This window comes from Mirounga angustirostris, unplaced genomic scaffold, assembly GCF_029215605.1.
Source record: "Mirounga angustirostris isolate CCGP_5_RB_7025 unplaced genomic scaffold, mMirAng1.0.hap1 SCAF_7, whole genome shotgun sequence".
Lineage (NCBI taxonomy): Eukaryota > Metazoa > Chordata > Mammalia > Carnivora > Phocidae > Mirounga > Mirounga angustirostris.
In genome coordinates this window covers 5,272,838-5,300,399 of record NW_026991715.1, presented here as the reverse complement: position 1 = coordinate 5,300,399, position 27,562 = coordinate 5,272,838, and the positions used below count along the sequence as shown (strand labels likewise).

The window sequence follows — 27,562 nt, the reverse complement described above, 5'->3', positions numbered from 1 at the left end:
ATGTTCCCTAGGTTTATATTCATTTATGAAATTTATTTTTATAATGCACACATTTAATTAAATTCCACATTCTGTGAGTACATATTAGGTATAGAATTTAATTGTTGCCAGGTCTCTAAACTGAGACAAACTCCCTGTAATCACAAGTACACACCATGATGACATGGCCCATATGGTGACAGGTGCTCCAGAGCAGTATCTGTGGTAGCTGGGAGCCTGGTATATTGAAACCATATATTGAATGCACATGTAAAATAGAGAAATATAGCCATTTTGTGTCCCTCACCTGCAATCTGAGTTATAGTAGCTTTACATTTAGTTTTGTGTATTTTTTATATTAAAACAATTCCTCAAGGCATTGAAGGAAATCTTGAGAAACTACTTTGAGCATATGAGAAACATGGAAAAGTCATAATTAAGATATATATCACATCAATATGGACTAAAATGTGGGACTATGAGGCTCTTTCAACACAGAAGTACACAAACTTTAGAAAACTGGAACTTCGTAATATTTCCTAACATCATGAGTAAATTATGTGAGGCATCCTAACAAGACATAGAGAAATAATAGAAATGTAATGTGTACTGCAATATATACTTGTTATGCAATTATCTTAGGGTTAAAAAATACTGTGTAATAACAGCAGAGCAGTGTGATAGGATGCTAAGGCAAATATCCTGTCACAAAGTGAAAGATTAAAGACATAACTATTCCTCCAAGTCTCATTTTTTTCTGTCGTTTGACCACATCTTCTTAAATAAATGCCTAACCTTCCTTTCAAACAACTCTGACTCCTTATAATTCCTTCCCTTTCAGGCATGAACTGAGCCATGGAAGATGCAAATGACACCACAGAGAGAAACTTCATTCTTTTAGGGCTCTTTCACTACACTCAGACCCATCTGTTCCTCTTTTCAATGGTGCTCATGCTCTTCCTCATCTCCCTGATGGGCAATGCCCTCATGATTGTGCTCATCCATGAGGACCCCAGCGGCACACACCCATGTACTTCCTGCTTAGCCAGCTCTCCCTCATGGACATGATGCTGGTCTCCACCATAGTCCCCCAAATGGCAACCAACTACCTGATGGGCACCAGGTCCATCTCTCCTGCTGGCTGTGGAGCCCGGATTTTACTGTTTCCCATGATCTTCCTCATCTCCCTGATGGGCAATGCCCTCATGATTGTGTTCATCCATGAGGACCCCAGCGGCACACACCCATGTACTTCCTGCTTAACCAGCTCTCCCTCATGGACATGATGCTGGTTTCCACCATAGTCCCCCAAATGGCAACCAACTACCTGCTGGGCACCAGGTCCATCTCTCCTGCTGGCTGTGGAGCCCGGAGTTTACTGTTTCCCATGCTGGGAGAGGGTGAGTGCTTCCTCTTAGCGGCCATGGCCTATGACCGCTATGTGGCCATACGTCACCCCCTGCGCTACCCCATCCTCATGAATCAGAAGCTCTGCTTGCACGTGACCACAGGCTACTGGCTTCCGGGAGGGGTGGATGGGCTGATGCAGCCTGGTGCCACTCTGAGCTTCCCTTACTGCCATTCTCGAGAAATCACCCACTTCTTTTGTGAGGCACCCACACTCACGCACCTTGCCTGTGCCCACGCTACCTTTTTAAAGTTTTTCACGTATGTGTGCTGCCTCCTGATGCTCTTGATCCCTCTGTCTCTCCTTTTGGCTTCCTACAGTCTCATCTTGGCTGCTGGGCTCCGCATGCGGCCCACTGCAGCTCAGAAGAAAGCGTTTGTCACCTGCTCCTCTCACCTGGCTGTGGTGGGGCTCTTCTGTGGCCCTCTCCTACTCATCTACGTGCGGCCCAAATCCTACTGCTCAGTGGCCCATGACAAGGTGGTCTCTGCTTCTTACACCATCTTCACACCTGTGTTGAACCCCCTTATCTACAGTGTGAGGAACAAAGACGTCAAGGGGGCTTTGAGAAAATGGCTAGAGAAACATTTTCTGGGACGTCTATAGTGAGAGGAATTGGATAAACTGGCAGCAGCCAAACAGGATCCATTATGAAATTGCTGTTGTAGGAATACATTTTGCTCTCACTTGACTAGTTTGCATTGTTCTAAAAAATACTTATTTTATATTTAGTAAATTAATTAAAATTTACATTTGTGCTGCTTCCAACCATTGTCATAGTATTTTTGTTCTGGACTTTGGACCTCAGCAATAAGAGTAAATGACTGAGGCACTGTAAGTAAAAGATGTGCTAGACATTGATAAAATAAAGGAGATTTTCAACTTTTAAAGTGCATGGGCCCTGCTCATTGGATCTCAAGGAAACCAAACTTTAACCATTACCAGAGTCAGCAAATTCAATTTCTGACCTTGGCACCAATTGTACATCTGATTCATTTATAAATAACCTAAAATGGAGCATATTCCAAGCATATGGCTAAGTGTAGAACCTCCCTGGTTCCCATGAGACTGAAGTCAGACAGTCCTGCAGATAAACTAAGTCCTAAGTTTACAGTCCTAAGATAAGGTCTATAACTTTCTGAAATACCTTTCACCTAATGATTTGAACATTTCATGTTTTATATCCTTAGTAAAGACTGTATCCCAGGCAGTTGTCCTAACCTGGGCTGGAAAAACAAAAACAAAAACAGAACAAAAACTAAAAAAAATCCCTTTCTTTTAGAGATTCTAAAAAGTTTGTTCATTTTGTGTCAACAACACCAACTCTGTGTGTGTGTGTGCAATTTTGAGGATGGATTATTTAAAGAGTGAATAATTTATTTGAAAAAAGCAATGTATATCTCAGTTTTATATAATTTTGATAAAATAAATTTCAAATAAAGTTAAATGAATATGAAAAATATATAAAAATCTTGTAGGAAATATTGTCATAATTTTTGCTAGAAGAGGATTTTCTGAGGGTATATGTGAGTTAAAAATCATTATGTACAAGGTAAGCAGATTGACCTGTGTACATTTAAATATGTAGCGATCACTGGCTGGCTTAATCAGTAAAATATATGACTGTTGATCTCAAGGTCATGAGTTCAAGACCCATAATGGACATAAAACTTACTTAAAGAAACATACAGTAATCATGAAGAGTGGAAGTGAACATCTCTCTCTGAAAATAAGTAACACTAATTAAACAATAATTCACACATGATAGAATTAACCACATAAATCAACACAGACAATAAATTTATTCATAATAGTAATTAAGATAAAAAAGTCCCTTTTCCCACAGATTAAAATAAATATTTTCTATTGACTTATATAGATAAGAAATCATCTTTGTCCCCAATGAAAGCCCTAAGGCTGAAGGTTTCATCTTTGTGTTTCAATAAGGGACATAAATCTAATGGCTTGGGAGAAGTCTTATAATCTTTCTGCAACCGTTGAGTTGCAAGTTTTAGGATAATTAATTTTCCAAAAAAAAAATTTGTCTTTTTTTAAAATTTTATTTTATTATGTTAGTCACCATACAATACATCATTTGTTTTTGTTGTGGTGATCCACAATTCACTGTTTTCGTATAACACCCAGTGCTCCATGCAGTACATACCCTCCTTGATACCCATCACCGGGCTAACCCATCCCCCGACCCCCTTCCCCTCTAAAACCCTCGGTTTGTTTCTCAGAGTCCATAGTCTCTAATGGTTCATCCCTCCCTCTGATGTCACCCCCTTCATTTTTCCCTTCCTTCTCCTAATGTCCCCCATGCTATTCCTTATGTTCCACAAATAAGTGAAACCATATGATAATTGACTTTCCCTACTTGACTTATTTCACTTAGCATAATCTCCTCCAGTCCCATCCATATTGATGTAAAAGTTGGGTATTCATCCTTTCTGATGGCTGAGTAATATTCCATTGTGTATATGGACCACATCTTCTTTATCCATTCATCTGTTGAAGGGCATCTCGGCTCTTTCCACAGTTTGGCTATTGCGGACATTGCTGCTACGAACATTGGGGTGCACATGGCCCTTCTTTTCACTACATCTGTGTCTTTGGGGTAAATACCCAGGAGTGCAATTGCTGGGTCATAGGGTAGCTCTATTTTGAAATTTTTGAGGCACCTCCACACTGTTTTCCAAAGTGGCTGTACCAACTTGCATTCCCACCAACAGTGTGAGAGGGTTCCCCTTTCTTCAGAGTATAGGGAAAGAGGGAACATTCCTCAAGTTCATAAAATCCATCTATGAAAATCCCACGGCGAATATCATCCTCAATGGGGAAAAGCTGAGAGCCTTTCCCTTAAGATCAAGAACACGTCAAGGATGCCCACCCTCACCACTGTTATTCAACATAGTACTAGAAGTCCTAGCAACAGCAATCAGAAAACAAAAAGAAATAAAAGGTATTCAAATTGGCAAAGAAGAAGTCAAACTCTCTTTTTCGCAGATGACATGATACTTTATGTGGAAAACCCAGAAGACTCCACCCCCAAATTACTAGCACTCATCCAGTGATTCAGTAATGTGGCAGGATACAAAAAAAATTTTTTTTTAAAAAGAAGGACCTATACCCTATATATTTTGATTCTAAGGAAGTGGCACATTTAAAATGAAGAATATCAAATTTAAATGGTCTCTTGCCAAAATTCTTAAAATATGAATTTTAACATCTGAATGAACTACTGAGCCTATATCTGTGATTATCTCACATCATCTCAAACAAAAGCACATATCTATATATATTCAAGGTTTTTTTAAAAAATGCTGTTCCATATTGATAAGTACAAGATTTTGTCCCAAAGAGAATGCCAGGTCCTTGAAACTGAAATGTTAGAATAAAATTCTTATGTTAATCCCCATACATTACATCATTAGCTTTAGATGAAGTGTTCCATGATTCACTGTTTGTGCATAACACCCAGTGCTCCATGCAGAACGTGCCCTCCTCAATACCCACCACCAGGCTAACCCATCCTCCCACCCCCTTTTGCTGTTGTTGATGTTGTTGATGTTCGTGTGGTAGTTTAATACCCCTCTGTTTATCTGTTTTGTTTTTAAATTTCACATGTGAGTGACACCATATGGTATTTGCCTTTCTCTGACCGACATAATTTCATTAGCATAACACACTCATGTTCTGTTGACTTCATCGGAAATGGCAAGATTTCATTCTTTTGGTGACTGTGTTATGTAACATCTTTGCAAATTTATCAGTTGATAGACATTTGGTCTCTTTCTATAATGCCACTCTTGTTGATAATACTACTATCAACATGGGGATGCATGTGCCCTTAGGAATAAGTATTTTTGTGTCCTTCAGCTAAATACCTAGCAGTACAATAGTTGTGTCATTGGGTAGTGCAATTTTTAACTTTTTGCCGCACCTCCATACTGTTTTCCAGAGTAGCTGCACCAGTTTGCATTCCCACAAAGAGTGTCAGGGCTTCCTCTAGCTCCACATCATCGCCAACATCTGTTGTTTCCTGTTTTGTTAATTTTAGCCATTCTGAAAGTTGTGAGGGGGTATCGCATCTTGATTTTGACTTGTATTTACATGAAGTTGAATGCTCTTGTGAGTATTTTCATCTGTCTGTTAGCTCTCTGTATGTTTTCTTTGGAAGAATGTCTGTTCATATCTTCTGCCCATTTCTTCACTGGAAAATTAAATTTTGGGGTCCTGAGTTTGTTAAGTTCTTTATGGACTTTGGATGATAATTCTTCATCTGTTAAGACATTTGCAAATACCTTCTCCCATTCTGTAGGTTGCCATTAGTTGTACTGATTGTTTCTTTTAGGGTGCAGAAGCTTTTACCTTGATGAAGTCCCAATAGTTCCTTTTGCTTTAGGTTCCTTGCCTCAGGAGACATATTTCATGATAAATTTCTATGACTCATGGCAAAGAAGTGACTGCCTTTGTTCTCCTCTAGGTTTTGGATGATTTCCTGTCTTACATTTAGGTCTTTCAACTATTTAGAATTTATTTTTGTGTATGGTTTAGGAAAATGGTCCACTTTCATTCTTCTGCCATCATGCAATCCAGTTGTCCCAACATCATTTGTGGAAGAGACTGTCTTCTTTCTCCACCGGATATTTTTTTTTCACGATGTGTTGAAGATTGGTCCAGGGTCCATTTCTTGGTTCTCTAGTCTGTCCCATTGATCTATGTGTCTGTTTAAACACCAGTACAATACTATCTCAATGACTACAGCTTTGTAATAGAGCTTAAAATCTGGAAACGTAATTCTTCCAGTTTTGTTTTTCTCTTTCAGAATTATTTTGGCTATCAGAGTCTTTTGTGGTTCTATACAAATTTTAGGCTTACCTGTTCTAGTTCTGTGAAAAATGCTGCTCGTTTTTGAAAGGGACTGCAGTGAATGTGTAGATTGGTCATGGTAGTATAGACATTTTAACCATATTCTTCCAATCCATTAGCCTGGAGTGGTTTTCCATTTCTTTTTGTCCTCTTCAATTTCTTTAAGTGTTCTATAGTTTTCAGTGTAGAAATCTCTACCTCTTTGGTTAGGTTTATTCCTAGGTATCTTGGGTTTGGTGCTATTGTAAATGAGACTGATTCCTTGATTTCTCTTTCTGCTGCTTCATTACTGGAAATGCAACAGATTTCTGCATATTGGTTTTATATCCTGCAACACTGCTGAACATATTTATCAGCCCAGCAATTTGATGGTAGGGTCGTTTAAGTTTTATACATAGACTATCATGTCATCTGCATATACTGAAAGTTGAACATGTTTCTTGCCAATTTGGATGTTTTGTATTTTGTTTGTAATTTTCTTTTTGTTGCCTGATTGTTAAGTCTAGGATCTCCAGTACTATGTTAAATAATATTGGTGACAGTGGACTTCCCAGTCTTATTCCTGACTGTAATGGAAAAGCTCTCAGTTTTCCCATTCTGGGGATGATATTGGCCATGGATATTTATATATGGCTTTTGCTGTGTTGACTTTTGTTCCATCTATCCCAACTTTGTTGAAGCCTTTTACATAAAATGGATGCTCTACTTTTTCAAATGTTTTGTTTTGTTTTCTGCACCTACTGAAAGGATCATATGGTTCTTACCCTTTCTTTTATTAATTTGCTGTATCACTTTGATAGATTTCTGAATATTGACCACCCTTGCAGCCCAGGAATAAGTCTCACTTGCTCATGGTGAGTAATTCTTTTAATGGACTGTTGGGTTTGATTTGCTAGTATCTTACTGAGAATATCTGCATGCACAGTCATCAGGGGTAATGACCTGTTCTTTTTTTAGTTTAGTCAATTAGTTTTGGTGACAGGGTAATGCTGCACTCATAGAATGAATTTGGAAGTTTTCCTTCCATGTCTAATTTTTGGAGCAGTTTGAGAAGAATAAGGTATTAACTTATTCTATAAATGTCTGGTAGAATTCCCCTAGGAAGCCATTTGGCCCTTGACTTTTGTTTTTTGGGACATTTCTGATTACTGAATCAACTTCTTTGTGGGTTTTGGATTGTTCAAATTGCCTATTTCTTCCTCTTTCAGTCTTGATAGTATGCATGTTTCTAAGAATTTATTCATTTCTTCCAGGTTGACCAGTTTGTTGGCATATAAGTGTTCATAATATTCTCTTAAAATTGTTTGTGTTTCTGTGGTGGTGTTTGTGATCTCTCCTCTTTCATTCATGATTTTGCTTATTTGATTCCTTTCTCTTTCATTTTGAGAATTCTGCTTTGGTATTTATCTGTTTTATTAATTCTTTGAAAGAACCAGCTTAGTTTCATTGATCTGTTCTACTATTTTGATTTCTTTTTCTCTATATCATATATCTGTGATCCAAATCTTTCCCTTCTTCTGCTTGCTATAGGCTTTATGTGCTGTTCCTTTTCTATGTCCTTTAGATATAAGTTTAGGTTGTGAATTTGAGGAGATGGAGGAATTTAACACAAGAGAAAGGAGGTAGTGCTCGTAGCCACAGATTTAGTCAATACAGATATAAGATATCTGAACTAGAACTCCAAACCAAGATTATAAAAATACTAGCTGGATTGGAAAAAAGCATAGAAGACGCAAGAGAATCCCTGACTGTAAACATAAAATTCTAAAATCTAGTCAGGCCGAAAATAAAAATGCTGTTACGGAGATGCAGTCTCATGTGCAGGCCATAAAAATGAGGATGAATGAAACAGAAGAGGAAATCAGTGATACAGAAGACAAAAGTTATGGAAAATAAGGAAGCTGAATATGCGTACTAGCACGACTGAAATAGGAAAGACGACTATTAGATCATGAAGGTAGACATAGGGAACTCAGCAACTCCATAAGTGAAATAATATCTGTATTGAAGGAGTCCCAGAAGAGGAGTAGGCAAAGGGGGCAGAAGGTTTATTCGAACAAATTAAAGTTCAGAACTTCCTTAAAGCAAGAAGACAAACAGGCATTCAAGCCAAGAGGCACAGAGAACTCCCCTCAAAATCAACAAAAAGAAGTCAACACCACGACATACTATAGTGAAAATTGCAAATTTTAAAGATAAAGAGAAAATCCTAAAAGCAGCTTGGGACAAGATGTTCTGAAACTACAAAGGTTGACAGATAAGGCTGGTAGCAGCCTGTCCACAGAGACCTGGCAGGCCAGAAAGGACTGGCATAATCAATGTGCTACATTGGAAAAATATGCAGCCAAGAATACTATATCCAGCGAGGCTGTTTTCAGATAAACAAAATTAAAGGAATTCATGTACACCAACTCAGCCCTGCAAGAAATATTAAAGGGGACACATAGACCAGAAAGAGATCCCGAAAGTAACAAAGACCAGAAAGGAACAGAGAAAATGCACAGGTACAGCAACATTACAAGTAACACGATGGCACTAAATTCATATATTTCAATAATTACTATAAATATAAATGAATAAAATGGTCCAATCAAAAGACAGAAGGTGTCAGAATGGATTAAAAAAATGTTATACAAAAAAAAAAAAACACTCATCAATATACTGTCTATAAGAGATTCATTTTAGATACTAAGACACCTCTAGATTTAAAAATGAGGGGGTGAGAACCAATTATCATGCTAATGGACATCAAAAGAAAGCTGGAATTTTATGCCAGAAGAAACAGATTTTAAAACAAAGATTAAAAGATATGTAGGAGGACAATATATCATCATAAAAGGGTCATCCAACCAGAAGATCTAACAAATGTAAATACTGATGCCCATAACTTAGGAGCAGTCAAATGTATAAATTAATTAATAATCACCTTAAAGAATCTCACTGATAATAATACAATAATAGTGGTGGACATTAACAGTGTACTCATGGCAATGGATGAATTATCTAAGCAGAAGATCGCCAAGGATACAAGGGCTTTGACTGACACCCTGGACCAACTGCACTTACTAGATAGATATATTACTAGATATATATTCAAGACTTATTCAGAGCATTTCATCCTAAAGCAGCAGAAATTACATTCTTCTTGTGTACACATGGAACATTCCCCAGAATGGATTACATACTTGGTCGTAAGTCAGGCTACAACTTCTTGAAAAAGTTTGAGATCGTGCCATGCATATTTTCAGACCACAAGGTGATGAAACTTAAAGTAAAACACAAGAAAAAATAGAAGGACCACACACACATGGAGGTTAAAAACGTCCTACTGCAGAATTAATGGGTGAAACGCACATAAAGAATTTAAAAAATACATGGAAGAAAATGGAAATATGGAAGAAAATGGAAATGAAAACATGACAGTCGAGAATAATTGGGATGCAGCAATGACAGTGGTTTGAGGGAAGTATATAGCAATACAGGCCCCCCTCAAGAAACAAGAAAAGTATCAAATGCACAACCTAAGCTTACACCTAGAGAACGTGGAGAAAAAATAAAAAATAAAGTCTAAATCCAGCAGGAAATGAGAAATAATAAAGATTAGAGCAGAAATCAATGATAAAGAAATTAAAACAAAACAAAACAAAAAAACAGTAGAACAGATCAATGAAATTAGGAGCTGGTTCTTTGAAAGAATTAATAAGATTGCTAAAGCTCAAGTAAGACTTATCAAAAGAAAAGGGAAAGGACCCAAATAAATAAACACCTAAATGAAAGAGGAGAGCTCACAACGAACACCCAATAAATGCAAACAGATATAAGAAAATATGACCAATTATATCTCAACAAATTGGGCAATCTGGAAGACATGGATACATTCCTAGAAACATAAACTACCAAAACTGAATCAGGAAGTTATAGAAAACCTGAACAGACCCCAAACCAGTAAAAAGTATTCAATTAATTATCAAAAATCTCCCAACACACGAGTGTCCAGGGCCAGATGGCTTCCTAGGGGAATTCTACCAAACATTTAAAGAAGAATTAATACATATATTTCTGAAACTATTACAAAAAATAGAAATGGAAGGAAAATACCAGAGTCATTCTATGAGGCCAGCATTACCTTGATCCCAAAACCAGACAAGGACCACCATTAAAAGGAGACTTACAGACCAGTATCCCTGTAGAACAAGGATGCATATATTCTCACCAAGATACGGCCAATAGGATCCAACACAGTTAAAGGATTATTTACCACGACCAAGTGGGATTTATTCCTGGGCTGCAAGGGTGGTTCAACCTCTGCAAATCAATATGAAACACCACATAAAAAAGAAAGGACAAGAACCACAGGACCCTCTCAATAGATGCAGAAAAAGCATTCCACAAAATACAGCATCGTTTCATGAAAAAAACTCCACCATGTAAAGGGAGGGGAAACATAACATCGTAAAGGCCATATAGGAAAGACCCAAAGTAAATGTGACCCTCAAAAGAGCAAAACAGAGATTTTCCCCTATGTGCAAGAACACGGCAGGCATGTCCACTCTCACCACTGCTGTTCAACATAGTACAGGAAGTGCTAGCCTCAGCAATCAGACAACAAAACGAAATATAAGGCATCCAAAGCAGCAAAGAAGTCCAACTCTCATTCTTTGTGATCCATCTCTCTGTTTTCCTGGTTACCATCAAAACCATATGTTCACCCTACCTGTGTCCAAGCATTTTTAGCTCAGGCATGGGACTGAGTTCCAAAACTCCAAATGTTCAGCATGGATTCATGTGGTTCCTCTTGTGGAGGATCTCCCATGCTGCTGCCTTTGGCCACCCTATGTCAGGAAATCAATCGCACAACCATGAATCGGTTAGCAGTTTATGGCAATACAAAGCAGAAAGCTGGCAGCTAGACTCACTGTTCTCAGGCAGGGTTCCCGTTCCTAAAGCTGGGTCGTAAGGTAGCTCTATTTTTAACTTTTAGAAGTCTGGGAACTCTGTCACACTCAGGCACCTGCCATTTTCATGAGACTCCAGGGATCCTGAGACCACTCTGTCACACCCAGGATTCCACCTGGCTTCCCCAACTAAGCACCTTTAAACCACAAACACCGCCAAAAGAGCAAACTTCTAAATGTTACCATTTTGTGCTCCGCTGCTTATAAAACTTTGCTGTATCCTCCTCAAGCCCCCCTTCCCTCCCCTGTATCCTCAGCTATGTCACACCAGATTCACGTCTCCATACCTCCTACTTTCCAAATGGTGGTCACTTTTCTACTTGTAGACCTGCAGCACTTGCTTTCCCAGATACTTGATTGATGTCCTGGGTGTTCAGAATGATCTGATAACACTGTAGCTGTATTTGAGGGAGGAGATAAGTCTTAACTCCTCCCACTTGATCTTTCTCGTTGGATTCTGGACATGAAGACTGTGAACTTCATGACAGGCTGGATTTTGTCACCCCCCCCTTCTATGAGAGCTGAATGTTGTTTTGTCAAGCAGGTAATGACTTCTGACAAAGCTTTATCCTTTCTAGTTTTAGGTTTATTGTGCGAAGATATACCAAACATAATATCTCCCATTTTCTGCACTTTTACTTAAGCTTTGATGGAGGAAGTGAGAGTAGCATCTACCCGACTGCCATGTTATCAACTTACCCCTGAAGTGTGACGTTTCCTGAGGTCTTAATGACCCATGTGTTCATTAATATTGGTGTCTGCGTTTTAGTGAATGGTGACAATGAGTGACACATTTAGCTTTCTACTGGTGAAGTCCTTTCTCCCTCACCATGAACTTCACTAGGAATACATCCCAAATATGATTTTTTCATCTTGAAGGAAAGTTAATCTGCTTTCTTTTAAAACATGGCTTCCAGACAATGATGTCAGCAGGGACACTGAGAAATCCATAGATCGTTGGCAATCTGAGCTTCCTGGTGACTGGCCACTCCAATGGGGACAACCTGAGAATGTCCTGGTGATTGGCCAGGACATAGTTGTGACATCACAAGAAGGCATTGTGATGCCCCAGGGCTGTTATAAAAGCCTCACAAAGACTGAAGCTGCACTAAGGAGAGAAATGGCCCTGGCCACAGCTCTTCCTGCTATTCCTCAAATTCTCTGCCCACTTCTCTGTGCCTGCCCATGGCAAGCCACTTGCCCACACCTCCTGCCATGCACCTGGCAACTCCTAGACCAGTTTCACACTGTGAGTATGGCCTGGCTACTCAGGGGCACATTCCCATTTCTCATATGGGAGCGGGACACTGGAAATCAGAGCACCAAGGATTCTCCGCCACCTGGGCCCCACACCTCTGGGTTCAGAACACGGCTCAGCACAGGAAAGCTGAGTCCACATCCTGACGGTGCACTGAGCACCCTACTACTTTGGAGCCCTCCAACCCAGCTCAGCACAGGGACCATGAATGATTGAATATCCATCTGACCCGATGTGCAAAATGTGTACAATGACTCCAGACTCCTGGCAGAGAGGGAGTTTTATGAAACAAGTAAGTACTGGGAGATGGACTCGCCTCATCATTGGACACAGTGCCAGTCCTTGGAACACATGCCCTCAGACCAAAGCTGTCTGACCTAGCTCAGCAGCTGAAATACTACTACTACTACTACTACTACTACTACTACTACTACTACTACTACTACTACTACTACTAATTGTTTTAGGATGAAGTGCTCTCAACATTTCTGTTAAGGCCATCTGGTCCAGTATGACATGCAAAGCCCTGTTTCCTCGGTGGTCTGCTTAGATGATCTGTGCATTGCTGTGATTGGGGTGTTAAAGTCCCTTCGAATTATTGCATTATTTTCAAAGTTTTTCTTTAGTTTTGTTATTAATTGGTTTATATATTTGGGTGTTCCCAAGTTAGGGGCATCAATATTTAAAATTGTTAGATCTTTTTGTGGCCTAGACCCCTTTATTATGATATACTGTCCTTCTGTATCATTATTATACTCTGGTTTACTATCTAGTATGTTTGATATAAGGATGGCTACTCCACATTTCTTCTCATGTCCACTAGCATAACAAGTGGTTCTCCACCCATCACATTCTGTCTGGTGGTGTTTGCGTCTAAAATAAGACTCTTGTAGACAGCATATTGATGGGTCTTGTTTTTTTTTTTTTTATCCAATCTGATAGCCTGTGTCTTTTGATTAGGGCATTTAGCCCATTGACATTCAGGGTAACTATTGAAAGATAGGAATTTAGTGCCATTGTATTGCCTATAAGGTGACTGTTATTGTAATTGTCTGTGTTCCTTTCCGGTCTATGTTGCTTTTAGGCTCTCTCTTTGCTTAGAGGACCCCTTTCAATATTTTTTGTACGCTGGTTTTGTCTTTGCTAATTCCTTTAGTTTTTGTTTGTCCTGGAAGCTTTTTACCTCTCCTCTATTTTCAATGGCAGCTTAGGTGGATATAGTATTCTTGGCTGCATATTTTTCTCATTTAGTGCTCTGAATATATCATGTATGTCCTTTCTGGCCTGCGAGGTCTCTATGGATAGGTCTGTTGCCAATCTAATGTTTCAACCATTGTAGGTTACAGATCTCTTCTCCCGAGCTGCTTTCAGGATTTTCTCTTTGTCTCTGAGACTCCTAAGTGTTACTATTAGATGTCAGGGTTTGACCTATTTTTATTGATTTTGAGAGGGGTTCTCTGTGCCCCCTGGATTTTGATTCCTGTTTCCTTCCCCAAATTAGGGAAGTTCTCTACTATAATTTGTCCCTCTCTCTCTTTCTTCTTCTCCTGGCATCCCAATTATTCTAATGTTGTTTCGTCTTATGGTATCACTTATCTCTCGAATTCTGCCCTCGTGATCCAGTAGTTGTTTATCTTTTTCTCAGCTTCTTTATTTTCCATCATTTGTTCTTCTATATCACTAATTTTTTCTTCTGCCTCATTTATCCTAGCAGTTAGAGCCTCCATTTTTTATTGCGCCTCATTAACACCCTTTTTGATTTCGACTTGGTTAGATTTTAGTTCTTTTATTTCTCCAGAATGGGTTTCTCTAATATCTTCCATGTTTTTTTCAAGCACAGCTAGCATCTTGAAAATCATCATTCTGAACTCTAGTTCTGATGTCATAGTAATGTCCGTATTGATTAGGTCCCTGGCAGTCAGCACTGTCTCTTGTTCTTTTTGTTGAGGTGATTTTTTCCATTTTGTCATTTTGTCCAGAGGAGAATAGATGAATGAGAGAACAAAATGCTAATGGGGTAACAATGTCCCCAGAAAGTATACACTGAACAGATCAGAAAAGACCTGAAACCAGGGGGAAAGAAAGGGAAAGGAAAAAAAAGAAAAAGAAAAGAAAAAGATAAAAACAAACAAAAACAAAACAAAACAAAAATAGAATATGATCAAATAAGATCAGGATGGTGCATAGATCAGTGCCACACATTACATTTTGGGAGTGTTTTGCTCTGTTAGAAGAAAGTGCCTCCCAAAATTTTAATGAAAGAAAAACTTATATATGTACAAAAATAAGGATTAGTACTATGAAGCGATGGGGTATGAGTGTAAAGACGAAACTTATAAACGATTTTATAAGAGGAATTGATAAGATAAGAAGTTGTTTGAAAAAAAGAAAGAAGAGGATTTAAAAAAAAAGGGGGGGGAGAGAATATGAACAGGCAGGAGACTAGAACAAAGCCATACACTAGAGATTTAGGGTATATTTTGTTCTGTTAGAAGAAACCGTATCTCAAAATTTAAAGAGAGAACAACATATATATACCAAAAATAAGGGTACCTACTATGAAGGGATAGAATATGACTCTAAAAATGAAAAATTAAAAAAAAAATATTTGTTTTAAAAAAGGGATTGAAAAGATGTTGTTTGAAAAAAGGAAAAAGAAAAATTAAAAAAAAAAAAAGACAGTTAAAAATTTAACTTTGACAGGCTAAAGTATCATAGTAAGAAAGTCATGAATTCTATCTGCAGTATTCCCCTAGCGCTGGAGTTCTGCCGTTCTCATTGATCGGTAAACTTGGTCTTGGCGGGCTGCTCTCACTGATCTTCTGGGGGAGGGGCCTGTTGCCATGGTTCGCAAATGTCTTTGCCGGTGGTGGAAGTGCCCCGCCCTTGCCAGTCTGGGATAAGTAATCTGCTCGAGTTTGCTCTCTGGTAGCATTTGTTTCCTGCAAGCTTCCCGTAGAGCCTGGGAGGATGAGAGTGAAAATGGTGGCCTCCCAATCTCTGCCCCATAGGAGCCGAGAACTCCGGGCCCCACTCCTCAGTGAGCCCCCAGAGAAAAGCGGTCAATCATTCCTTATCCCCAGTCCGGGTGCACACTGTGCTCACCCGGCCTGTGACCGAGCATTTCTCTGGCACCCGACCCCATGTGGAGTCTCCAAACTCCACAGATCCCTGCGGTGCGCTCCCGCGCTGCTCCTCCCGGGGGAGGAAGGGGAGTCTCCCCGGATCTGCCACTTGTGTGTCCCTGCTGGAGGAGCAATGGCCCGACTGTGCTGCGGATCATGGTTCGTGGCAACCCCGAGCTGAGAGCCCAATCCTCGGCTCCATCTCTGCAGCCGGCTTCCCCGCTCCGATACCTGGGAGCTCTGCTGCACTCAGGCACCCCCGGTCTTTCTGTGACCCCGAGGGTCCTGAGACCATACTGTCCCAGCGAGGGTTCCATCCCCTGCTTAGCCACTGGAGCTATGTCCCTCAGTGGAGCAGACTTTTAAAAGTTCCGATTTTGTGCTCCAAGGCTCTATCACTTGCCAGAAGCGGCCAATGGAGGCCCCCTCCCCCACCATCTATCCTCCCAAATATTGCCTCAGATTCATTTCTCTGCACATCCTACCTTCCAGAAAGTGGTTGCTTTTCTGTTCAGAGAGTTGTGGCTATTCATTTCTTCGATCTCCTGTCGAGTTTGTAGGTGTTCAGAATGGTTTGATCCCTATCCAGCTGAATTTCTGGGACCAGACGAAATCCAGGTCTCCTACTCCTCCACCATCTATCTCCACCCCTCCCTTCTGTGTCTGTTTTTATGACAGTACCATACTATTTTGACTACTAAACCTTTTGATATATTTTGAAGATTGGAATCGTGCTGCCTCTCATTTCCTTTTTTTCTTTTTTTTTTTCAGTATTGCTTTGGCTATTAGGGATGTTTTCTTGTTCCATAGAAATTTTAGGATTGCTTGTTCTAGCTCTTTGAAAAGTGCTGTTGGTATTTTGTTAGGGATTGCATTAAATGTGTGGATTGTTTTGGGGAGTATAGACATTTTCACATTCTGTTCTTCCAACCCATGACATGAAAATCTTTCCATTTCTTCCTGTCATCTTCAATTTATTTCATCCCTATTTTGTAGTTTTCAGAGTACAGGTCTTTCCCTTCTTTGGTTAGGTTTATTCTTAGGTATCTTATTATTTTGAGTGCAATGGCAAACAGCATTGTTTTCTTATTTTTTCTTTCTCCTGCATCATTTATAATGTACACAAATGCAACAGAGTTCTGCACCTTGATTTTATACCCTGGGACGTTACTGAATCCATTGATCAGTTCTAGTAGATTTTTGCTGGAATCATCAGGGTTTTCTGTACAGAGTATCATGTCATCTGCAAACGGTGAAAATTTTACTTCTTCCTCGTTTGGCTGCATTTTATTTCTTTTTGTTGTCTAATTGTGGGAGATCCATAGGGCAGCAAATGCCCAGAAAACCAGACTTGCCAAGAGCCTTTTGACCAAACCCCCTCCGACCAAGCTTGGCACAAGGCAAATATGTCATCTGCACAGAAGGGTGACCAGGAGCCTTAGGACCATGGGCCCTCCATCTCAGCTTTCTACAAGGCAAAGGAATCACCAAGACCCTGGGCCAAGTGCATGAGCACTGATGCAACAAAGAACAGCACAATTGAATCCTCACAAAATCAGGCCTCCTGGGAGTCTCGAGAATATGAAACCTGCGACCGAGCTCTGCACTGCCCAAATGAGGACCCTTGACACCAGGCTGAGGTAGAATCCTCTGAACAGGAGCCCTCCAACACAGCCAAGCACAGGGCACAAGAATCCCCTGGACACCAGTCTGAACAGAAGCACCCTGAGATCATGAGGACACCATCCCTGCCAACCACAGGGTAATCAGGTCCCCAGAACACCAGGAGCACTTAGGCTAGGAGCTCTCCAACACAGTCTGGCATGGCTAAATGAATCACCTGGACCGTACACTGCAAAGGAGCCCTCAGAAGAAAAGCTATCCAACCCAGAAGAGCATAAGGCAATCAGGTTCTCAAACACAGGATTTTGAGGAGCCCTCTGACCAAAACCTGTCCAACCAGACCTGTCAGTGGAAAAATGTATTATCTGGACAATAGGCCCAGCAGGAGCCTTAAGTCCAAAAGCCCTCCAACCCAACTCAGCACCAGGAAAAGGAGCCACCTGGAACCTGGCACAAAGAAGGGGAGTCTTCTACTGCTGTACAGAAAATGGCAACAAAGTCCCCAGAACACCAGCCCCAATAGATGCCCTGAGACCATGACACCACCAACCCAGTGGCACACTGGGCAAAGGAGTGCCCTGGACACTGGGTTGGGGGGAGTCCTCTATCTGGGAGCTCTTCAGCCCAAGAAAGCAGAGGGCAATTGAGTCCTCACAACACGGGGCCAAACAGAAAACTTCAGACTCTCCAACTCAGCTTGGCAGTGGGCAAAGGACTCACCTGGAAAACAGGAGGACTGGACTCCCTCCAAATGAGGGCCCTTCAACTGAGGAGACAGCTGGCAATTGAGTCCCTAGTACACCAGGCCCACTGGGAGATCTGGGACCCCAAGCCTTCTGTTTCAGCTTGGCACTGGGCTGAGTCCTTCAGACATCAGGCTGAGCATGAGAACTCTGACCCCAAACCCTCCAACCCCACAGAGCACAGGACAATTGGGCCACCAGAACACAGGTTGGCTGGAGCCCTCTGGTCATGACTCTTCCAACTCAGCTCTACACTGGGCCAAGAAGTCTCTAGAACACTAAACTGACTGGAAGCCCTTTAACTAAGGCAACCTCAGGACAAGTGAATCACCAGTGCCCAGGGATACACTTCAGCTTAAAGTCCTTGTGGCTTGTCACCTGGGTAGCACTCATCTTTTTGAGAATTATCCTCAAGAGAAAAGGATACCGGGCGCCTGGGTGGCTCAGTTCGCTAAGCGACTGCCTTCAGCTCAGGTCATGATCCTGGAGTCCCTGGATCGAGGCCCACATTGGGCTCCCTGTTTGGCAGGGAGTCTGCTTCTCCCTCTGACCCTCCCGACCCTCGCCCCTCTCATGTGCTCTCTCTCTCAGTCTCTCTCAAATAAATAAATAAAATCTTAAAAAAAAAAAGAGAGAGAGAGAGAGAAAAGGATACCAAGCCAAAAAGCGGAGTCAAACCAAAAGTTTGGAGAGTTTCAAATAGAACCCATAGCAGGAGATGAGGTGCGGGACTGGAGGGGATTGTAGAAGAGACCCCAGGCCCTGAGTACAGAGGACTCATTGGCAAAGGTCCTCCAGATGAAGGTGAGGTGCTCCATCCTGGAAGAAGAGGTGGAGACCTTAGAAAAACAAGTCATGTAGTGGGGAGAGAAGCAGGCTCAGGTCTATGAGGTGGAGAGATTCTTTGGGTACATCAAGGACTTGCTGGAAGTTTTGCCTCCCAGGCAACGTCATCCAAGTGGTGATGTACCTGTACCCTCCCATCCAAGATGACATAAATGCGGAGCTTGGAAAAGTTTGGTCATCTCCAGGAGTGAGAGTTTTAATATTTTTCAGAGGCCTAAATAACTTAAAACCATTATTTCATAATGAGTCCATGAAACAACCCCTGGGTGATTGTGATGTACAGCTTGGGTTACCATCACTACTGTGCCTTTTAAGTCATCACATTCTCCAGTTGGTGGGCAGGGGCCTCCACAGCTCTGAGAAAGTGTCAGTGAATTATGCAGAGCTGACCCTGAGAACAACCTTCCGATCCCCATCAACACTTTCAGACATCCTGTTTTGTAGAAATCAAAGTCAGCTGCTGAGGTCATCCCCATTCGGAAGGAAGGAAAAAATAAGCTGTAATGTACATATGTAGGTATTTCTGCAAAAATGATTTATGTCCCTAGCCCCATCACACATGCTCTGGCAAATTGGAGTTTGGACCCTGGCATGAAGTTTCCAAACTCTGGTCACCAGAGCTAGTATTTCCTGACTGCATGTCCCTGTGTGATGCGGACCTCTGAAGAGTAAATGTGACAAGATGAGGGAACCAGGCTGGAGGGAGGCCAGAAGCAGGGGACCATTCCCTGCCTCTGGATGATTTCCTGTGGGTGAGGTACGTACAGACTGGAGTGAGGAGCCTGGAGTGTGGGCTTTCTGCTCTGAGTCACAGAAGCACTGCAGAAGTTGGGGGAGACACAGATTACTACTTGCTGCTCCATGTGGAGGGGTGGATGGAGAGAGTAAAGAAGAGAAGGAGACAGGTAGGAACAGGTGGGAACAGGTGCGCATGGAGTACTCAGGTGTCTGTGGATATGGAGGAAGGTGTCTACCTCTAATAGGCAGAGCTGAGATTCTGCCATTCATTGGACAGAAGGAAGGAGGAAAGTAAGGTTCCAGGTTTGTCTTCTCCCTAGAGATTATCCCTTAACCTCAACACTGGATGTGGGAGCTCAGTTGCCTTGTGGATGCTCATGAGCTGGGGTCTGCCTGTGACTGTAGTGGAGGTAAGAGAGCCTAGAGTCATGGCCCCTTGGGGGAGCTTAAGGCACTGTGCTCAGATCACCTCGGCATGAACTGATTAGAGCAATGAGAAAGCTCTCTCAGGGAAGGTCAAAATGAGGGGGGCTTGAGAGGAGAGAGGTTAGTATCTCTAGGATGGATGGTGTCTGATCTTATAGGAGGGCTGCTGCTTTCAGGAGCCAGTGGGGAGGCTGGTGGAGTCCAGGTCACTTGGATTTGAGGGGGAAGTGGATCACAGTGTGATCCCAGAGCTGCTAACCTCTAGTGGCCACCTGCTCAGACCCCACTTACCAGACACATGTTTCTGGACACAGCAGGATCTTGGAGGTGCTGGGACCCCACTTTGGGGGTGTGAAGCAGAGCAGTTCATCCCTTGAGCCCCCATTCCTTCATCTGTAAAATGTGGGCAACTTTGGGGGGATGGCTCTGTGAGCAGGATGCAGGAGAAGGCAGGGTTGGGAGGGGATGTACAAGAGCAGGGGACTGATGCTGTCCAGAGGAGGGAGGGCAGGCTGTGAACCAGGTCCATCTCCTGTCATTTCCTTCCCGAACTCAAAACAGCAGGTTCAGGAGGAGAGCAGTCTAGGTCCTGCCTCTGTCCTGTCCCACACCAGGCCTTCTCTGCCCCTTAGGGTACAGCACATCACAGCCCAGTCACAGACCATCACCAGGTTCCTCCTGCCTCCAACGCTGCTGCTTAACACCCACACATTAGGGTCCTGGGGAAGCTTGGAGCTTCAAGGAGCCAGGGGGGGACTGATAGCTTTAGGGAACTATTCTGAGGTGTGTTGAAAGGTAGAGCCATACTATAGGGAGGGAGGGATTTAGATACATTTAGTGATTCACAGGAAGGTTCAGATAGTACAGAAATATCCCATTGCAGAGGCACTCTTGGCTCATTTTGCCCCAAGGTAACATCCTACATCACTGCAGGACACTATTCGCACCAGGAAAATGACAGTAGTATGATGGATATGTCTAGGTCTGTCACTTTGTCATGGACATTTATATGTTCAACAGCACAATCCAGGTATGGAACTACTCCATCAGCACGAAGATTTCCCTCATGCTACCCTCCCCTGCCCCAGCCATCCCTTCCATGCCATTCACCCCTGTGTTTTACACTTTGGCATTTTGTGTTGCCATTTTGTTGGCATTTTGTTACATGAGGGGACTCCTACAGCTGTGACCAGTGTTGATGTTTTTTTGTTTGTTTGTTTTCACTCAGGATAATATACCTGGAATCCATCCACGTTTTGTGTTATCCTAAGTTTATTACTTTTTATCACTGAGTTGTGCTCCCTAGGTTGGAAATGCCACAGTTTGTTCATCTGCTCCACTTTTGAGGGATGTTTTGGTTTGTTTCTAGGCTTTAGAGACTACAAATAATCCCACAGTGAATATTTGGGCACAGTGTTTTGTGGGATCTTAAAGTTTCATTCTCTAGAATAAAGGTCCAGGACAGTGAGTGCTGGGTTTTCACATTTATGTTTCGCTTTTGCAGAACCTATCAAACTGTCTTACCAGAGTGGCTGTTCCATTTACATTCCCACCAGCAATGTAGGAGAGCTGGCTCTTTCCTACATTTGATGTCTTTACTGTGTTTTATATTAACGAGCTCTCCTAAAAGGTAGGTAGTAGTGATTTTCAATTGTTTTTCCTTTACATTTCCCTCATGGCAACTAATGTACAGTTTTTTCTTGTGCTTATTTGCCATGTGCATGTTCTCTTTGCTGAAATGTCTGTTCATGTCTTTTGCCCATTTGCTATTTGGATAGTTTTTTTTTTTTTTTTTTCCTCCCCCTGTTGAGTGTTGTTTTTTTTACATATCATAGATAGAAGTTCTTTGTCAGACAAGTGGTTTGCAAATATATTCACCTAGTCTATAGCTTGTCTTTTCATCCTCCTAACAAGATCTTTACTACAACAGAAGGCTTTAATCTTGATAAAGTCCAGTGTTATACCCTATGAGTCCTCCTTTCTTGTCTTGTATAAAAATGCACCAAATGCTAGGTTTAGAAAATGGCTAAACATCCGTAATGCACTTTCTCACAGTTCTGCTGCATAGAAGTCCAACATAAGGCACCAATTTGATCAGGTTCTGAGGAAGCCTGTCCTCCTGTATTTTTGTCGATAGCCACCTTCTGGCTTTGCGCTCACATAACCTTTCTTTGCTGGTGTGCATGGAGAGTGAAAGTTCTCTGTGTCTCTTCTCATAAGCATGCTAACCCCATCATGAGAGCCCTAACCTTGTGACCTAACTCAACCTATGTTTCTCCCAAGGTGCCAGGTCCAGTTTCATAGGGGTTAGAACTGAAACATGTGAGTGGGATGGGGGACCAAATTTAGTCTATCTCATGTGTCTTGACAGATGTCTTGGGGTTCCCTCTGTTTGGGTTTTGTCATTTTCTTCAATTTTAGGCTCATGTTTTATGTCAAATTTGGGAGATGATCAGCCATGTTTTCTTGAAATATTCTTTTTTTTTTTTTTCCTTTACATTTCCTTGAAATACCTTTTAATCCCTCCTTTTCCTTTTTTCTCGTTCTGGGATTCTTGTGACATGAAGAGATTTTTGTTTTTATAGATTGTTTTTCTCTCCATTGTTCATATGAGATACTTTCTGTTGTTCTACCTTCAAGGTACTGACTCTTTCCTCTGTCATCTACATTGTCCTACCTAGCCAATTTACTGCGTTGCAAAAATTTTAGTTATATTTTTCAGATCTAATTGTTAATTATGTTCTTTTTTATATCTTTCTGTCCTGAGACTTACTTTCATTTGATTCAATCCCAACTGCAATAGATTATTGAAGCATTTTTATAATGGTTCCTTCCAGACCCAATGGAAATCCCAACATCTAGGTCATCATTGATCTTGGCTATCTTTGGATTGTGTGGCATATTCAAGATGACATTTTTCTGGACATTGGCATGGTGAATGTTCTTAATTATCCATCTTGCATATTTGGGGTGTTATGTCATGTGACTCTGGATCTTCTTCATTCTGGTGTGTGAGCAGGTGGTGGGTCTACAAGAGTGTGGCTAGTATGGGAAGCCCCAGTTATGTGCTCAAACCAGAAGAAGCAAACTGAAGGCTGACCAAACAGTCGGAAGTTACAGTGTACCTGTAGGGAATGTCACATCTTCCTGTCATTCTTACCAAAAGCTAGAGATGAGGGCACATGACAGCTAAAAACATGTTGTTTGCTGAATTAATTTCTGTGCATGGATGAGGCCTTTGTAAGGACCCAAAGTCTACTTGGGTGGGGAAGATTTTAGGAAAAGTGTGTTCCGTGTATGGACGTCATTTGAGAAATTTTGTTTATGTTGGTGGAAGAAGGATGGGCTTACTGAGATGGCTGGCATTGCTGTTGGGCTTGTTTAAAACTCAAGTCAAGGTGGCCCCTCTTACTAGTGTCCTCATCCTAGATATCGTCCTCCCAGGAGCTGCTGAGGGAGCTCAGGCCTCATAGAAAAGGTGAGCCCGAGCTGGTGGGCTGACTGGTGTGAAATGAGACACAAGTTCCCCTCCCTACTCACTTTTGCAAATGCCAGCTTGGGAATGACCTTTACCCTCATCCAAGCCATCACAGTGGAGTCACAAAGGGAGCATAGCCTGGTAGTCAGCTCACCTGGAAGGCCCAAAGGCTAGTCTCTCCCTCTCTCTTCATCAGCCTGGGGCAGCTGTGGGGTCCTCTCACATCCACTCTGGCACTCTCTAGGGGAAGCAGACCACTCACCAGTGAACACAGGACCAGGGGTCTCATGAAGTATTCTCCTTTCAGGCCTAACCCCAGGACCATTCCCAGCCCTGGTCCAGCCCCCTCTGGGCTACAAGCCCCAGGTGCTTGCTTCCTGACTGGCAACCTCTTGCTCAGTTTAGCCAAAGCGAGCCTCTCCTCTTGCACTGGGGAACCCACATCACACAGAACAGCTGGAGTAGGGTGACTTTTCAGATCATCGCAATAAGACAGGATGAAGAGGATATCCTTGAACCCCCCAAAGTACGGATCAGGCATGTCAAACCATCTCTGTTTCTTCCAGAACAGCTCTCTCTACAGTCCATCATGACTGACTCCACAGATGGGGGAGTCCATTCATTCAGGGCAAATTAAGACATCTCTTTTGGAAACTCTGTTGCCAAAATTAACCCTGAACATTTCCTTCAAGGTGTGGGTTTCCTGAAATGGAAGTAGCTCTTTAAACCACACTCTCAAATTCAGCATTTCAATTCCACAGGGGAAAACTGAAGACGGTTTAAACTTGCTCATACTGCACCCCATCAGTTTGGCAGCAGTGGGAGGACCTGACTGCAGGGTGGTGAGCTGGAGGGGTTGTTCCAGGTGCAGCTGCAGCCATGTCCTAAGCAGACTCGCCTGAAACAGGGTTCTCTGAGTGTCACAACACGCAGTGAGTCTCAAGGTAGTATGGTTGTGCTGCAACTTGTAGAAACCTCGGTAGACCTCTGCTTTCCACTGTGAAAATGAAGAAAACCCTGTGGGACAATGCTACACAAATCCAGGAATGGTCTCCCCAGTTCAGCTTCACAAATGGCCCCAATCTCCTACCCGCTCGTGCCCCAAACCAAAATGCCCTCCTGGACTCCCTTCCGGTAAACACCCATCTGCCCGGGTTGCTCTTCTCTGCCCATTCAGCTGGTGTCCCTGTGCAGGACTGAGTGAAAACTCCGCAATCCCTTGTATCCCACACTGGTCCTGCTCAGACCTCCTGCGGATTCAGGACACATGTTCCTCGGTCTACCGCACCCTCTACCTCCCCATGTCTGCATGTCACCCCCTTTCACTACCTATCTCCTCTGGAGTACTGCTCCCAAACTCCATGCACCTTGCCACTTAGGGTTGCTGCAGGCACTCCTCAGAGAACACCTCCCTCTACAAACTAGTCCATCGCCCAGTCCCCTCTGTCCATCCCCTGAGCTCACACACTCGTCCCAGGAGTCACCGACATTGCTTCACTGCACTGTGATCTTTCTCTCAGAATGCTACCTCCATGAGCCCAGGGACGGATCCCCTCCATCTGTTTAGTGTCCAGTAGGCCTTTGGCACCAGTGAATGCACTGCTCTCGAGGGAAGTCACATGGGAAGAAAGAATCCAACTCAATCTAGTTGTATGCAATATGGAGTAATATTTGAACAGTAGCTATCCATCCAAGAGTCCCACATGGACCCCCAAATCTTTACTAAGTGCTTCTTCCCTAAAGCATTGTCCTGCTGAGAAGGAGATAGTACTCCCTGGGACCCAGACTGAGCCTGCTTTGTTGCTGAGGAAACCATGCACTGAAACCAAAAGCAGATGAGAACTACAGCAGATAGAGCCTCAGGACAGCAGGACCATGGTAGGGGGCTGGGGACTAAAGCCACAGTGCTAAGAGACCCATGGCCCCACAAGTTGGGAACCTTTCACACCCTCGATGCTTCACACACACATGAAGCATGCACTGCCCAAACCCACCTTTCAGCCCATGCTCTCCTGGTCAGCAGGACTAGTGGGGATGAGGTGAACAATGGTGTCCTCATGTCCCTCATGAGGGTTCTGCAGCCATCCCCAGTTTCTGCATTCAGGGCCACTGCAGGCTTCTGCAGACAACTACTCTGCATAACTGTCTCATTACGCCTCTGGTCCAGGGGCAGAAGAGCCTGCCAGGTAGAGTGCATTCAGGGCACCCTGAGCCTCAGGCTGGCTGGCCGTGGGGAATGCAGGAGTACTTTGTGCCCAGAGCCCCTCAGCATCACATGGGGACCATGCACAACACAGCCTCTGGCTTGTCTTGCAGGTGCACTTGGAGGCCGTTGGGGAAACGGCTCAGTCAGCGAAGATGGCTGTGAGGACACTGCAGACATAGGATGAGGCTGGAGAAGTCTCTGTCCTGTCGAAAGCTGTCATGTCTCCACATCCCAGGCTTACTGGTTCCTTCTACACAACCCAGGGAGCAGAACAGGAACTTGGGATAAGGGGGGTGGGACAGCAGGTTAATTGGCTTCTCAACTTTTGTCATGAACAGGTAGCTATTTTTTTTTTTTTTTAGAACACCTTAAATTTTTAATCCTTTCTTTACAGGTTACCTAGACCACGACTGATTAAGAAAACTGTAGAAAGTTAGTACCTGCCACAAGCAAACGCCAGGCAGCAGTACGTGTCGATTTTCCGCAGAGTCCTGCTTTGCGGGGTCTCTGCTCACACTCCCTGGAATCCGTCGCGGCAGAGTTTAGTCCACAGGTCGCTTCTCCCCGTATTTCTTTGGAACCTCTTCAGCGTTCTTACAGAATTTTTTACGGTCCTCAGAGTATTTCTCAGCTAGGTCAGCTCGAAGTGGGTGCTCGGGCTGGGGGTCGTTCACCAGTGCTGTGAGGGACTGGATTACTTGGCCGGTTCTGGTTGCTGGCTTCCAGTTTTCAGCACTAATTCCTGGCAGACAGACCTGCCCCTTTTCATCGATGTTCCAGTGATAGATCTTTGTTTTAAATGTGATCTTCAGTGCTTTGAATGGGGACTCTGCTGGAAAGCTGATTTCCATTCTGAAAGCCCCCTTATCATATGGAGGGTTGTCAGGAATTATAAGCCCTCGCCAAGTCAATAAATTAGCTTCTTCAACCTGAATGTTACGGAAGTCTTTCATTCCACATTTGTGGATTTCTTCAGCTCCTTCATCAGCCTCCTGCTGGCCGCTATCTTGGATCTGGCGCGGCTTGAACAGGCAGCTATTTTATCTACTCTACTGCCTGTTTTACATAAGCTACACTTCCCCTGCTTGTCACCATCTTGGATCCCAGGTTTCTTCAACTGCATGATCATGTGGGAAAGTTCTTGGACACTCTGTGACCTTTCAGGCTTCAGCAGGCCTAAGGTCAAGTGGCTGTTAGCAGCTGTGGGGGTGAAGAGCTTGCTGGGCAGGGCAGCCAGCCCACATCCTGGGGGATCCACTGCCAAACCTGACCCCTGCTGAGCCCTGCTTCTGGAGGGAAGGGATCTCACAGCCCTGAGACCCAAAGACAGAAGCTCACATTCCCAGAGCCAGGGTAGCCCCCCGGCTCTCCTCATTCCTCACCTACACGTCCCCTAACAGAGCCAGCCAGGACCCCACGGGAGATCCAGCACCAGCAGCCTCAGTAGGAGGAGAGTCAACTACTGAATGAAAACTCTAGTCCCTTTCTCTCCACATCTGGAAAAGCAAACACCGTACCTGGGGTTATCGTGCAGTGGGCAGCGGGCAGAGGGTGCAGGTGGACTGCAGCTGAGACAGAATTAGCTGGATTTCTTGACATTGCCGTTTTCTTTGTCTCTGGAGGAAAAGAGAGGTGATTAACTGAGGTTTTAGCATTTCTCATTTCAGCAGATATAATCAAAAAAATAGTTGGAAATGGTCTTTTATGTGCACAAAGCTTTCCACATTTCTAGAAAGGAAAATGCTCAATTGACAGGGACTGGCCGAGCAGAACTGGATAGAGTCCAGGGGTCCTCAGGCCTGACATGCAGTCTGGATACGACAGAGCTTGGAACTGCTATGGAGTGACGTTGGAGACCTTTAAACTGTATTTCCAGGTGATAAATTTAGAGAGAAAGTTATGTTT

At 43.0% G+C, this 27,562-nt stretch overlaps 1 protein-coding gene and 1 pseudogene across 1 annotated transcript; one reads left to right on the top strand and one right to left on the bottom strand.

Moving 5' to 3' along the window:
• Positions 1–834: 834 nt before the first annotated feature.
• Positions 835–12,930, top strand: LOC135365304 (olfactory receptor 2T8-like). The gene is made up of 5 exons (XM_064595638.1): positions 835–994; positions 1,206–1,992; positions 7,468–7,475; positions 7,824–7,881; positions 12,834–12,930. Exons 1-5 carry the CDS (start codon positions 835–837, stop codon positions 12,928–12,930), a joined length of 1,110 nt encoding a protein of 369 aa, XP_064451708.1.
• A 13,263-nt stretch (positions 12,931–26,193) lies between these two features.
• On the bottom strand, positions 26,194–26,786 carry LOC123842503 (ubiquitin-conjugating enzyme E2 L3-like; annotated as a pseudogene).
• Between the last annotated feature and the right edge of the window lie 776 nt (positions 26,787–27,562).